The 14,575-nt window shown below is 45.1% G+C and overlaps 1 protein-coding gene across 3 annotated transcripts in view; it reads left to right on the top strand.

Annotated features, from left to right (window-relative positions):
- The window catches only part of TAOK3 (TAO kinase 3), a 237,689-nt gene that overhangs the window by 197,792 nt on the left and 25,322 nt on the right, over positions 1–14,575 (top strand). For all 3 annotated transcript variants that reach the window (XM_078154357.1, XM_021008044.2, XM_078154358.1), the window contains exons 15-17: positions 1,503–1,739; positions 3,538–3,666; positions 6,908–7,111. In XM_078154357.1, coding sequence (XP_078010483.1) covers positions 1,503–1,739; positions 3,538–3,666; positions 6,908–7,111 — 570 coding nt within the window. The remainder of the gene's footprint in view (positions 1–1,502; positions 1,740–3,537; positions 3,667–6,907; positions 7,112–14,575) is intronic.

The raw sequence follows: 14,575 nt of genomic DNA, 5'->3' as shown, positions 1-14,575 counted from the left end.
GCTGCATAGAATAGAGATCAGCAGTCTCGTGTACAACCCCCTTTTTTTGCATTCAGCTTTATATATGGAAATGCTTGTTTTACTTGGTATTTGTTAAGTGTAGGATTTTTTTTAAGGGGCAACTAGGTGGCGCAGTGGATAGAGCACTGGCCCTGAAGTCAGGAAGACCTGAGTTCAAATGTGACCTCAGACCAAACACTTGACCCTTATTAGCTGTGTGACCATAGGCAAGTCACTTAACCCCAGTTGCCTTAAAAAAGAAAAAAAGTTTCAAAAAAAACAAAAACAAAAAAAGAAAGTCATACAAGCAGCCTTGTCTTTGGAGCATTCATGGATACATTCATTACCTTAATTATGTCTCATCTGTTTTCCTAATGGAGCAGGTGGCTTAAAAGGGAAAGCTGTCAGGCCCCTCTAAGTGAGTTTTGTTTTTGTTTTTAGTGTTTCTCTGGTGTGAGTTTGTGTATATGTGTGTTTTAAATTCACATTAAGAAGAATTCACATCCCCCAAAAAGCCAACATGAAGAATAAACTAGTATTGGGAATGGTAGTGCCAGCCTCCTCTGCACTGGCCAGATCCCATGGCATGAAGACTGCCTTCCATTCTGGGCACCACATTTTAGGAAGGAATTTGACCAATTGGGATCCCTTAGGGGGGTGACCCTAGGCTATGGAGCAGGAGGACCATGCCATCCAAAAATCAGTGGAAAGAACTGGGCGGGGCTGTTGTACAAAAGAGGCTTCTTCTATTTGTCTCCTGAGGAACAATGAGGAGAAGTTGCCAAGAGACCATTTTTAGCTGAATGTTGTGGGGAACAAATCCTCATACTGAGCTGTTCAGACACGCAATGGGGCTGCGCCTTGGGAGGAAGTGGGTTCCCCTGTACTGGAGTTCTTCGAGCCAAGGCAGAGTGTTGGGGACATTTCAGAGACATTTGTCCAGATAAAGGATGGCCTAAATTACTCCTGAAGTTTCTTCTAACTCTTAGACTCCTATTCTTTAGAAGAAGGGTTCTGTGGTCCCCATGACTGTGCTGGGGGGACAGGCTCCACTTAAAACCATGCCAGAAGGTTTGGGCCCATTTATTAGTTCTTCTCCTTGAGAGCTTGCAAGGATATCCCATTGTGTCCCACAGTCATGGCCCTGAAGCTTGGCACAATGCAGAGGCCCAGGCCCAGAGCCAGGAGGAACTGGGTTCCGATCCTGCCTCACATCCTGTTTAGCTGTGTGACTGAATAAGTTGTCTGACCTCTCCAGGCTTCAGTTTCCTTATCTGTAAGATGAGGTTATTGTATTAGATGGCCTCTGGTGTCCTTTCACCCTCTAAGTCTATGATCCTGTGACTTTGGACAAGGGATTTCACCTGCCTGGGTCTCAGTTTCCTCACCTGTAAGATTACGGGGCTTGAGTCCATGGCCTCGGAGGTCCCTTCCGCCTCTAAGTCTACCATGCTCCGAACCCTCTTGTCCTCACCTGGCTTTTGCCCCTTCCACAAATCTAGGTTACACGGCAGATCCATGAGCATGAGCAGGAGAACGAGTTGCGGGAACAGATGTCAGGATATAAGCGGATGCGGCGCCAGCACCAGAAGCAGCTGATTGCCCTGGAGAACAAGCTGAAGGCTGAGATGGATGAGCACCGCCTGAAGCTGCAGAAGGAGGTGGAGACGCATGCCAACAACGCGTCCATCGAGCTGGAGAAGCTGGCCAAGAAGCAAGTGGCCATCATTGAGAAGGAGGTCAGGGAGTGGGGCGCCCAGAGGGGCTGGGACTGGGGCCGGCTAGCACGAATTCACAGGCATTTCCATGACCACACTCTGGCTTTCTAGGTGGCCTTCGGATCGCTTGACAGAAATGCTCACAGGCTGGAGCCTCTCTCACCTTGTTTCCCCCGATGGCACCCTGGCCCTGAGGTCTTCAAGGCATGGTGTTGATATATGTATTTATTTAACCTTTATTGCAACAAGAGCCTGAGGGGAAAAAAAATTAAACCCTAGCTACACAACTCCCTTATTTTGCTAAGGATGATTTATAAGGAAATCCTCAAAGTGTGATCATTTCCCACAGGACCCAGTTTCCATATGCATGGCTTAAATGTCTCATAGAAGTTGGGTGGTCCGGCGGCCATAGGATCTCTTCTTTACTCCCCAGTACTTAGGATTTCTCCCCCCACTTCCCCTACCCCACTGGGTCTTCTGCTCCCTGAGACTATTTCCTGTGCCCTCAACATCTACTTCTCACCTCCCCTCCCCACGTACGTCTTGAATGGGTTCTTCAGAGTCGGCACTGGTGATGGTCTGGGAAATGAGGAAGGTAGCCACCCCTAACTGCTCCTTCAACCCTCCCTAGGGTTGTCACTCCCCCAATGCCGGGATGACTTCAGGTCCAGCATCTCCAGGCCCAGATCCATATTCTCACTTCCCTTCCCCTCATTTCTTCCTGCAAAAGTCTCTTTCCTGATCTACAGCCCAGTTCTTCAATTACTATAAAATATCTAGGATGGCTTAGGTCTGGAAATAGAGCTAAATCTTACCTTAATTCTTGTGCCCAGAAGTCCACCACCATTACTTGTGGACACCTTTGTCTTTCCTACAGAGTCTTGCAGAGCTATACATAGGTCAGGGGCCAACCCCTTCCCATGTTCTGTGTACACCTATGGTGACGGATTGGAGGGAGGGGGATGGGAGGGGAAGCGTTAACATCCCTCACTAGAGTCCCTGTCTCCCTCACTGGCCCTATCCTCCCCCGCTCTAATGGAGCCCTTATCCCAGGCTCCAAGAGTTACTGCCAATGACTTGCTTACAAGGTTAAAGGTAGAGGAGGATAGAGAGGCCTGGTCTCTAGGGAAGTCAGGAGGATATGTACTTGGAATCCCAAATTGCAATTCTGAACTTGGCTTCCTATAGAAACATTATACCTGGCATTGTACTCTTATATTTCTGGTCCATTATGGGTCACATAGATTTTTATAGGCTAGCCTCAGAACCTAACTGCTCTTTCCAACGTTATTTCTCTGGATAATGATTTGGGAATTCCAAACTTACCAATGAGTTTTTGGAAAATAACCTATTCCCAAGTTAGGGACTGCCAGTATCCTAGCAAAACTTGATTCTTAGAAGAAAAAAAAAGTCATTGAAATGGTCCATCATTTTAATAGCCCCACTGTGGAGCTTTTGACTTCTTTCTCCCTTCTTCCACTCCCATATGCCGTAAGTTTGTAGGTAGTATACCATAGATACTTGTTTATATATAGCTGGCCTGCATAAATCTTCCTGTAATCAGAATTTTATCTTTTAAATGTAAAGTTTTGATGAAATCTGACATTTCTGTCCTGGTTCTGGAGTAGGAAGACTCATTCTGGACATTTCTCTATTGCTATCTCTAGTCATCATCCCTAAATGGCTTTGCAGTAGACATTTTTTTCTGTGTCACTTTGGAAAAGACAACCAAGTGTTGGGTTGGAGGTGTATTTGTCTCGGATTCTACTTGAACAACTTAGTGGGGTTTTTTGGGGTTTGTTTGTTTTTTTTCCTGTAGGCAAAGGCGGCTGCAGCAGATGAAAGGAAGTTCCAGCAACAGATCTTGGCTCAGCAGAAGAAAGACTTGACAACTTTCTTAGAAAGTCAAAAGAAACAATATAAGCTTTGCAAGGAAAAAATAAAGGAGGCAAGTGACCGAAGACCCTACCCAGTCCTAAGTATTGGGGGGATGGGGTGGGGCGGGGAGAAAATAGCCTGGGCCTTCACTAGTCAAGCCCAATGTAATGGTGGGAGCCAAGAGCTCACTCTTTTATTATGAATTTAATTCTATTGCATTCTGATTAAAAGTACAGAGAGAGAATAGTTATGTTTGATCTGCCCCTGTCTAAGATCTGCCAGGAAAAGTCCCTGAAAGGCAGACCAGAGGGAAAGAGACAAACTTGAGAGTTCCTGGCTTAAATGACCAGTTATTTCAGCAAGCATTTATTAAGGGGCCTACTGTGCACTGGCAGCTAGGTGGCACCATAGTGGATAGAGCACTGAGCTTGGAATTGGAAAGATTCATCTTTGTGAGTTAAAATCCTACCTCAGACACTTTCTGGCTGTGTGATCTTGGACAAGTCACTTAACCCTATTTGCCTCAGTGGTAAAATGAGCTGGAGAAATAAATGACAAACTGCTCCAGTATCTTTGCCATGAAAACCCCAAAATGGGGTCACAAAGAATCAGATACAACTGAAACTACCAAACAACAACAAAACTATGTGCTAGACACTGTACTAAATATTCTGGGTACGAAGAAAGGCCAAAATAGCCCTGCCCTCTGGGAACTTACATTCTAGTGGGAATGACAGAATTCTTACAGCCTAGTAACAGGATATGGCTAAAATAGAAGGATCATTGCAGCAACCTGGATGCTCCTAGAATGTCTTACTCCAACATTTCCTGCAGGGGCTCCGGGAAGCCTGATCCGTGTTCTCAGTGTACTGAGATCTTTGCTGTTAACATGCCCTGCTCTTACAGAAAATGAAAAGATCCTCTTCAGGAACATGGGTTCAATCTTCCTTGCCTTAGGCATGAGACCATTTTAGATTCAACCTTCTTTGGACACCCAAAGACCATAGCCTGAAAGCTCCCCATCTCCTCCTGTGGCAGTGCAGAATAAAAACCCTAAGCCACCGAGGATGGCCCCAGGAGGGGAAAAAAAAGAAATGAATAAGAATAAGTAGCTCTCTTATACTACCTTAAAGTTTGTGAAGTGCTCTTAGAAAGATTTCATTCTCTCAAATCCGGACTCAGATACTTGATGCTTACTAGCTGTGTGACCCTGGGCAAGTCACTTAACCCCATTGCCTAGCCAAAAAAGAAAAAGAAAGATTTCATTCTGCCCTTTCAACAACCTGGGGGGGGGTAAGTGCTATGATTATCCCCATTTTACAGATGAGGAATCTGAGGCTGAAGAAGGTGAAATAACTTTCTCAGAGTCACACAGCTGAGTAAATATCTGAGGCAGGTTTCAAAATTATAGGTCTTCCTGACTCCAGATCCAACCCTGTCTACTATGGTACCTAGAAAACATTCTCCTACCGACTCAATAATCCCTTCAAAAATAAAACTGGGGGAGAGAATGGGCTTCTGTATATATTTACCAATCAACATGTTGACATGATTAAATTAAGTGGTTCTTAGAATGAAGCAAATCTCAGTGATCCCCATCAGTGGAGAAGAACAAAAGGGCAAATAAGTCCAAATAATGGTTAGTCTAAAAATGACTTTATACTTGGCTTTGGAATGAGTCTTTGTACCTACATTTGAACATGAAGATGTCAATCTGTGGATTTGCTTTAAACAAAAATTATGAAGCCATACCTTGAAAACTTAGCTCTGGGCAAACTGGAAAGCCCACATCGGTGGACCCCTGCTTACCTCTGACTTCCACCCCTCCTCCACACTGAAAGCAAATTGGTTTTAAATCACCTTCAGTACAACAGGCAAGGGATAAAGTGTCTGAATTTCCTAGCTGTGGAGTTTGAATAGAGATAGGATGTGTAATGTTGATAAACAAGAGGGTAAAGGACATGGCCATCCAAAATATATTTCAACTAAGCAGGTAATTAGGTAAAGGTTATGGATGGTGCCATTTTGAAAGCAGGCTTTGCACTGGAAACAACATGGATGATCAGAAGTTGAGTCATTGGTCCCCTTACTTTCCCCAAGTCTTTTCTGATATTTGGATTTCCCACATAGTTCTCTACAGGGGTAGTTGCCAAACTTTTTTGATTGCATATAGCCATTAATAAATATTTTTGAGCATCTGCCCCTAATATGTGAACATTTACCTTTTAATACACTACATACATGTAGTATTGTTTTTGTGTATAATAGCAAATTATATATGCATATGTATATTAATTATGTTCATTATAAACATACATATAAGTAGGCTTTTTTTTTTAAGGATGAGATAAAGGTGAAATAATATTTGATCTTGGAGTCAATGGGAAGCCACTGGAGTGTTTTGGGTACGGAAATGACAGTGACCCATCTTCCCAAGCTCTAATTTGTTGATCATATGTTCCTTCAGTCCATCTTCTCATGCTCTGATTGGTTGAACACCCATCCCTTGAGGTCATGCCATGACCCACTACTTGTGCACAGCCTCCACTTTGGAGGCAACTGTGCCATAATTGTATGATTTTTCCCGTTACCATGTGGTGCTTCTTGAAAGTTTGGAAAAGGGACTTTTTGCACAGCATTGGCATTTTAATACTTGAGGGGATGTGACCTCACAGATCATCAAATTTTAGAGCTGGACAGGACCTTAGGGACTTTATAATGTAGTCCTCCTCTTTTACAGGTAAAAGTTAGGTACAAAGAGTTCAGACTTGCCCCAAATCACCCAGGCAGTTGACCGTAGAACAGGGAAGTGGAACCCAAATCCACAGACATCCTGACAAGTGTTTTTGCCCCAAATTAGACTGGGATTCTAAGATCCCATATATACAGTTGGAAAGACCATCAAGTCCAACCTTTCCATTTTACAGATGAAAGAACTGAGGCCTTTAGAGGTAAAGTGATTTGCCCAGGATCACAGAGCTAGTAAGTGACTAGTTTGAGTTTGACTTAGACTGAAGCATAGATGTCAGAAGGCCTATTAAGTCAAGCAGCCTTTCATTTGTGTCCTGGAAGATTTTATCGTGGAAGCAGCGTGGTTGAGTAGGTCAGGTCAGGAAGATGTGGGTTCAAATCCATCTGTAGACACTTCCTAGCTATATGACCCTGGGCCAAGTCACCTCCCTTGCAGGGTCTCAGTGTCCTGGTCTCTAAAATCTAAGGCCCTCAGTGGCCCTAAATCAATGCTGTTTTCTCACCACAATTGAATGTGTTTCCTTTTGTTCCCCGGGCCTGGTGGTCTCATGGTCGTACAGGAGATGAATGAGGACCATAGCACACCCAAGAAAGAGAAGCAAGAGCGTATATCCAAGCATAAGGAGAACCTTCAGCACAGCCAGGCCGAAGAGGAAGCCCACCTCCTCACCCAGCAGAGACTGTACTATGATAAGCACTGCCGTTCCTTCAAACGGAAAGCCATGCTCAAAAGGCACGAGATGGAGCAGCAGAACATCCGGGAGGTATTTCTGACGGCCACTGGCCTCCATATTGAGCCCTGCTGTCCTTGTGTGCGAGCCTCCCCGGGGAGGCAGCGCCTTGGAGAGATTTTTCTTAACTCGGTCCAATGAGGATTTGCCGAGCACCTCGATGGGTCTGGAGCTCTGCTCCAAGCCTTGGGAAGGATTCATAAAAAGAAGAGTCCTAGACCCCTAAGCGGAGGATGAGAAGGGATGTCAGAGATCTGGTCCCAAATCCTCCTTCTCCAGATGAAGAATGAGGGGTCATAGGGACCATAGGCACCTTAGAGGTCATTGAATCCAAATCCCTCATTTTACAGATAAAGAAAGTGGCTTAGAGGGGTTATGTGAATTGCCCAGGGTTGAGCCATGAGTAAGTTCCAGGGCTAAGATTGGACCCCAAGTCTACTTGACTCTGAGTCCTGTTCTCTCTCCACTGCTACTGCTCAAGGGCTCACCAATAATTCATTTGAAAATTAGGACCCAGAACTAAGTGTCCCAACAGCAGTTTGTCTGGGTGGGCTCTCAGGGTTGTAGTGGACCACAAGGTCAAAGTGAATCAGTTGTATGTTAAGGAAGGTCATGAAAGTTTAGGCTGCATTGAGAGGCAAGAATGAGAAAGTGACGGTCTCACCGAATCAGAATACATTGGGAATATTGTATTCCATTCTGGGCACACAATTTAGGAAGCACATTAATAGTCTACAGGGTGATTCTAGGAGGGCAAGCAGAATGTCAAAAGGCCAAAAAGTCATGCATTGTAAGGATCAGGTGAAAGTGGTGATAGGCAACTTGGAGTAGACTTAGGGATTACCAGTCACAAACTTCAAGTATTTGAAAAGCTATCACCTGGTGAAACAAGAGATCGGTATTATTCTCTATGATACCAAAGGTCAGAAGTAGGAGCAGAGAGGCCAAGGTGCAAAGGCAAATTTAGTCTCAAGAGAAAGAAAACTCACCAATGGTGAGAGCTGTCCAAAATTGGAATGGGGGCCAAGAGAGGAAAGAAAAATTTCACTAAATGGTGAGAGCTGTCCAGAATTGGAATGGGGGCTGAGAGAGGAAAGAAAAACTCACTAAATGGCAAAGGTGTCCAGAATTGGAATGGGGGGCATGAGAGGTAATAGCTTCTTCCTTACACAAGATCTTCAAAGAAAGGATTTGGGCATGAGGTAGAGGGAGTTCTCACTCACATAATAGTTTATTGCAATGCCTTTTCATTCTGAAATTCTGTGATTCCCTAGTCCAAAATTCTCACACAAGTCCATCAACAAGCATTTATTAAGCACCTACTATGTACCAGGCATTGTGTTGAGTGTTGGGGATACAAAGAAATGCGGAAAAAAAGAGAAAAAAAGCCCAGACCCTGCCTTTAAAGAGCTCACAGTCCAGTAGAAGAGATAAAATGGATAGAGCATAGGCCAGGCAGTCAGGAAGACTCATCTTCCTGAGTTCAAATCTGGCTTCGGGTACTTACTATCTATGTGACCCTGGGTAAGTCACTTCACCCTATTTGCCTTAGTTTGGTCATCTGCAAAATGAGCTGAAGAAGGAAATGGTGAATAATTCCAGTATCTTGGCCAAGAAAACCCCAAATGGGGTCACGGGGAGTCAGACATAACTGAAATGGCTGAACATAAAATATATAAACAAGATACATACAGGTTACATGGAGGTAGTCTCAGAGTAAAGACACTAAGATTAGCAAGCCCACAGAAAGGCTTCTTACAGAGGGATGAACTTTAGCTGAGACTTGTAGGAAGTCGGGAAAGCCAGGAATCAGAGATGAAGAGGGAGAAAATTCCAGGTGTGGGGGCTAACCAGAGAAAATGCCCAGAGTCCAGAGATGGAAAATTGTATACAAGGAATAGCAAGGAGTCCAGTGTCCATGGATCAGAGAAAGGAGGGGAGTATTAGGTGTAAGAGGGCTGGAAAGGGAGCGAAGGACTAGGTTAAGAAGGGCCTTTAAAGAGGGTTTTATATTAGACCCTAGAAAGAATAGGGACCACCGGAGGTGATTGAGTGGGGATGGGGGAGGGGTCAGTGTGGCAGCTGAGCGGGGATGGGCTGGAGAGACTTGAGGCAGGGAGACCCAGGAGGAGAGCAAGATGGATGCCAGCCAAACCACTGTATAATCCAATCATACAGACTGTTAATGACGGGAAGTCTAGTACAGGAAACATCACACTTAGCAGTTTCCTTTTTGATCTAGTAAGGCCACCGAAAGCCATAAATCACGTTAGAAAGTACACAGGGATTGGATTTTTTTTTCCTTTTGTTGAGTCAAAATCCACAAAATACAAGTAAAAAAAATGCAAGTGAGGTTTTATCACATGGAGACATTCCCATCTGAGGAAGAAAAAGGCTGTGGTTCCTTAACTACTGTGAAGGAATTTGCAATCCCCTTGGGAAGACGTGACTGACCCCCAAGAAAACACCAAATAACCATACACAACAACCTAGGGTTCATTCACTCATTCAGCAAACTCAAAGAACTTGCAATCTCATTCCACAGGTGAGGCAGGACATACATTTAGAGCCACAGTAGGCCCCTCAGAGGACGGCCAGGCCAGACTCCTCAGTCTACATATGAGGAAATGGGCCCAGAATGGTCCAGTGACTTTAATATAGCTAGTAAATGACAGAGCCAGGATCTGAACCCAGGGCCTCTGTTTCCAAATCCATCGTTTTTCCCCTTTACCGTATGGCCTTAGAATGTGATCAAGCCCGCAGGAGTTGTCATTGCTGTTCAGACATGTCCACCTCTTCATGACCCCATGGACCGCAGCACACCAGTACTGTCCAAGGGCTTTCTTGGCAGAAGTACTAGAGTGGTCTGTCATTTCCTTCTCCAGCTCATTTTACAGATGAGCAAACTGAGGCAAACAGGGTGAAGTGACTTGACCAGAGTCACACAGCTAGTAAGTGTCTGGGACTAGATTTGAACTCAGGTCTTCCTGACCCCAAGGCCAGTGCTCTATCCACTGAGCCACCTAGCTGCCTTCTACAAGGCCCCAAGAGAGGTACACAGAAAGGGCCGTGGAGAATCTAAGAGTGGGTATTAGGGACATTTAATTGTTTAGGAGATCAAAGAGGGTATAAAGAGAAACAAAGAAGGCAGACAGGTCTTCATGGAGAGAGCTGGCTGGGCCCGGACATAAAGGATCTCTGAGATTAAGGTAGATAGGAAGGAGAAGGCGGCCCTCCTGGCAAGAAGCATAGAGTCAACCACCATGAAGGTAGGCTTGAAAGTGGCCTGTTCCTGGGGCAGATCAGACTGGGGCATAGTTACAAAAATGGGGCCAAAGTAGATGGCCTTGAGAACTACTATACAGAACTAGGACATTCTCCTGAGGGAGCTGGCATGTCACCAAAGTATCTTGAGCAAGGGAGGGACATGATGAAATTTGCATTTTAGGCAGATTAATCTGGCCATAGAGTGCAGGCTGGATTGGATAGGGGAGGAGTTAGAAACAGGAGGACCAGTTAGGACGCTTTTCTAGTAAGTTATTATGCACCTGCTATGTGTGGGGCCCTGTGCTGAGCTCTGGAGATACAGAAATGAAATGGTCCCTATTCTCAAGAAATGTGCATTCTGCGGGGGGTTGAGATGTGTAAACAGATAAGTAAGGGCAAGCTAATTTGAAGGGAAAAAAATTAACAACTGGGGGAATCAGGAAAGGCTTCATGAAGAAGGTGGTACCTAATCTTTGTAGCATAGGCCTAGAGCAAGGGTTCTTGGCCTTTTTTTGTATCTTGGGCCCTTTTGGCAGTCAGGTGAAGTTTATGGACCTCTGCTCAGAATTGTGGTTTTAAATGCATAAAATAAAATGCGAAAGATTATAGAAGAAACCAGTTATAATGAAACACAGCTCACAGATCTCAGCTCTAGAGGAGATCTCAGAGGTCATCTAGTCCAACTCCCTCATGTTGCAGAAGGCAGAAGAGAGAGGGGGCAGGGAACTTAAAAGATTTACCCAAGGAAACCATTTATAAGTAGCAGAAGTGGGATTTGAACCCAGGACCTCTGACCTCAAAGCCAGAATTCTTTCCACTGTACCTCACTGCCAAGGGGGTTGAGCCTGGAGGAAATTTAGGGATTGCAAGCAGTGGAGATGAGGGGTGAGTGGGTGACCGAGAAAATGAAAAGATGTTTCTAAGGTAGACACAACAGGACCCAGTAAGTAAACAGGTGAAAAGAAGGAAGAAGGAGATAAAATAAGCCACTTTTGAGCAGAGAATTATTGTGAGTATCTCATGAGAAAGTCAGGGGTGGGGAAGCCTCTTTGCATACAGTGAGCTTGTCTTCCTTTGGAAACTTTACAATACTACCCCAATGTAGCCACGTTTGTTGGGCCAGGCCTGTAGTTTCTCCGGCCTCCTTATGAAAACTCCCATTCGTGAAACTCCCTCCATCCCAAGCAGCTGGGCATCTCAAAGAGCTACTGGGGCCTTGGGAAAGAAGGTGACCTGCCCAGATGGGGCTGAGGAGGGATTGGACCCCACAGCTTCCTGGCTTCTGGGCCAGTTCTCCAGCCTCTACAACACATTGCCTCCTGAGCTGCTGTGATTAGTGTTCTATATTATTATATTGGAAACTTTCTCGGGAAGGTCACAAACAATTCAGATATGTCTGAAATAAAGGGATGGGGTAAAGGGAACAAGCGGCTGTTATGGCCAAGCCCTATTCTAGGAGCTGGAATCTCTCTCTCTCTCTCTCTCTCTCTCTCTCTCCCTCCTTCCATCCCTCTCCCCATCTTTATCTCTGTCTCCATCTATTTCTTTCTCTCTCTTAGTCTCTGTCTCTGTCTCAGTCTCTGTCTCTTTCTGTTTCTATCCCTCTCTGTCTCTATCCCTCTATCTTTCTGTCTCTATCTTTTTCTCTCCTTCCCCACCCTCCCATCTCTCTCTCTCTCTCTCTCTCTCTCTCTCTCTCTCTCTCTCTCTCTCCCCTCTCCTCTCCTCTCCTCTCCTCTCCTCTCCTCTTCTCTCTCTCTCTCTCTCTCTCCCCCTCTCTCTCTCAGTCTTTTTCTGTCTCTATCTTTTCTCTCCCTCCCCACCCTGTCTCTCTCTCTCTCTCTCTCTCTCTCTCTCTCTCTCTCTCTCTCTCTCTCTCTCTCTCTCTCTTCTTCTCTTTCTCTCTCTCTGTTCTTCCCGCCATCCTTATTTACCATGGCTTCTGTGAAGGTTTCAGGCAGCACAGTTGAAGGATTTGAATAAAGAACAGCAACAATAATAATACATGTATTAATACAACACTTTGCACAGATGTAGATACATATATGCACACACACATAAACACATATGAGACATAACACTTTAGGAAGCGAGCTCGCTCAGAAGAGACGTGTTCCCAGAGTCAGGAAGTCCTGAGTGCAATTCCAGCCTCAGACACTTACAAGTTGTGTGACCTTGGGTAAGTCACTTAACCTGTTTGCCTTTGTTTCCTCATTGTAAAATACAGATGATAACATCAGCTCCTCTGTCCTAGGGTTGTTTTGTGGATCAAATGAGATACTGTTTGTAAAGTGCTTAGCACAGTGCCTTGCCCATGTAGCAGGTGCTCTATAATTAACTATTATGATTAGATAGGAAGAGCCACGTGGCATTTAGTGGATTGAGTGCTGGATTTGGACTCAGGGAGTTCTGGGTTCAAATCCCCCCTCTGACATTTTGCTAAATGTGTGACCATGGACAAGTCACTTAATAGATGCAACCCTCTTAGTAGGGAACCTCAACATACATGTTGACTCTCCTTCAAACACTTGAACCTCCCGGTTCCTCAAACACTCACTTCCCATGAGCCTCTCTACCCTCTGTCTCTCTGTCTCTTTCTGTCTCTGTCTCTCTCTCCCTCCCTCTCTCTCTCTCAGTCTATCTTTCTCTGTCTTTATCTTTTTCTCTCCTTTGCCACCCCCCCATCACTCTCTCTCTCTCTCTCTTTCTCTCTCTCTCCTTCAGCCACATACGAAGATGGTCGTGCCCTTGATTTACCGTCACCCACAAATGCACCATCTCCATGTTTAAGAATCTTGAAATCCCCTGATCAAACCACAGTCTATTGTCTTTCCACCCCTCCCATTCCCTTACATAACCCTACCCTTCAAATAGGCCATGACCCCAGCTCTCTCCCAGTCCATCTCCTCAGCACTGATCACACTCTCCTCTTTGGCTCATCTTGACCCTTTGGTGAACCAGTTTGACTCCACACCGTCTTTCTTTCTTGAATCCTTAGCCCCCTTATCATATCACTGATTGTGCCCTGCCAAGCCTCAGCCTCTGATCATTTCCACCATTTGTCACCTTCACACCTACCCATGGGTTCACACAACTATTCTGATTGGGCCCTCTACAAATTTTTGTCATACAACCTTCCCTGGGCCCTCACTGCTGTGAGGCAATCCTACTATACCTCCGTCATCAGCTCACTCTCCCACTCTGCCAGTGGCTCTTCCAAATCTTCTCATCCCACCTCAAACCTCCCCTTCCTCCAACCTTCTCAGCTGGAAGCTTTGGGTCATATTTTATTGAAAAAATTGAGGCCATTTACCTCGAATTCTCTCTTCTCCACTTTTCCTCATCTCCAACCAGATGCCTTTTGCCGGTCTTTCCTCCTTCACCCCCTTCTCACACGATAAGACATAACCTCCTTCCCAAAGTTAACCTCTCTCCTTGTCCAAGCACTCCCATTCTGTTCTGACTTCTCCAGCAGACTGCCCCATCCTCCATCATCCCCACTTTCTCTCCTCCCCACTTCCCAGCTGCTTCCAAACATGCCCACTTGATCCTTCTGTCCCCACTATCCTCTTGTACCCAGCCAGCCTTTCCTGGCTAAATTCCTTGAGAAAGCCATGGACAATAAGGGCCTCCATTTCCTCTCTTCTCATTCTCTTCTTACTTTCTAAACTGTCTGGTTTCCAACCTCATCATTCAACAAAGCCTATTCTCTCCAAAGGAATCAGTAATCTCTTAATTGCCAAATCCAAAGAATTTTTTCTCAATCCTCCTCCTCCTTCACCTCTTTTCAGCCTTTGACACTGTCCACCACCCTTTTCTCTTCCATATTCTCTTCTCTCTAGGTTTGCAGGACATCCTTCTCACTTGGGTCTCATCCTGCCTTCTCCCACTCCTCAGTCTCCTTGACTGAATCTTCATCAGTTCATGCCCACTGCCCATGGCATGTCCTGGGACCTCTTTTCTTTTCCCTCCATACTATTTCACTTGGTGATCTCATCAGCTCACAGGGATTCAGTTATCTATGCTAATGATTCTCAGATCTATTCAACCAGCCAAAATATCTCTACTGACCTCCAGTTTGACATCTCCAATCACCTATTGGACATATCCTATTTTAAAATCAACATGTCCAAAACTAAACTAAGATCTTTCTTTCCAAACTCTTCCCCCCTTCCAGCATTCCCTATTACTGTTGAGGCACCACCAATCTCCTAACTCACCCAGGCTCAC

This window comes from Phascolarctos cinereus, unplaced genomic scaffold (genome assembly GCF_003287225.1).
Source record: "Phascolarctos cinereus isolate Bilbo 61053 unplaced genomic scaffold, phaCin_HiC Scaffold_4;HRSCAF=312, whole genome shotgun sequence".
Classification (NCBI taxonomy): Eukaryota; Metazoa; Chordata; class Mammalia; order Diprotodontia; family Phascolarctidae; genus Phascolarctos; species Phascolarctos cinereus.
The sequence above is the reverse complement of the archived record's forward strand: the minus strand, read 5'-3'. Positions and strand labels throughout refer to the sequence as shown.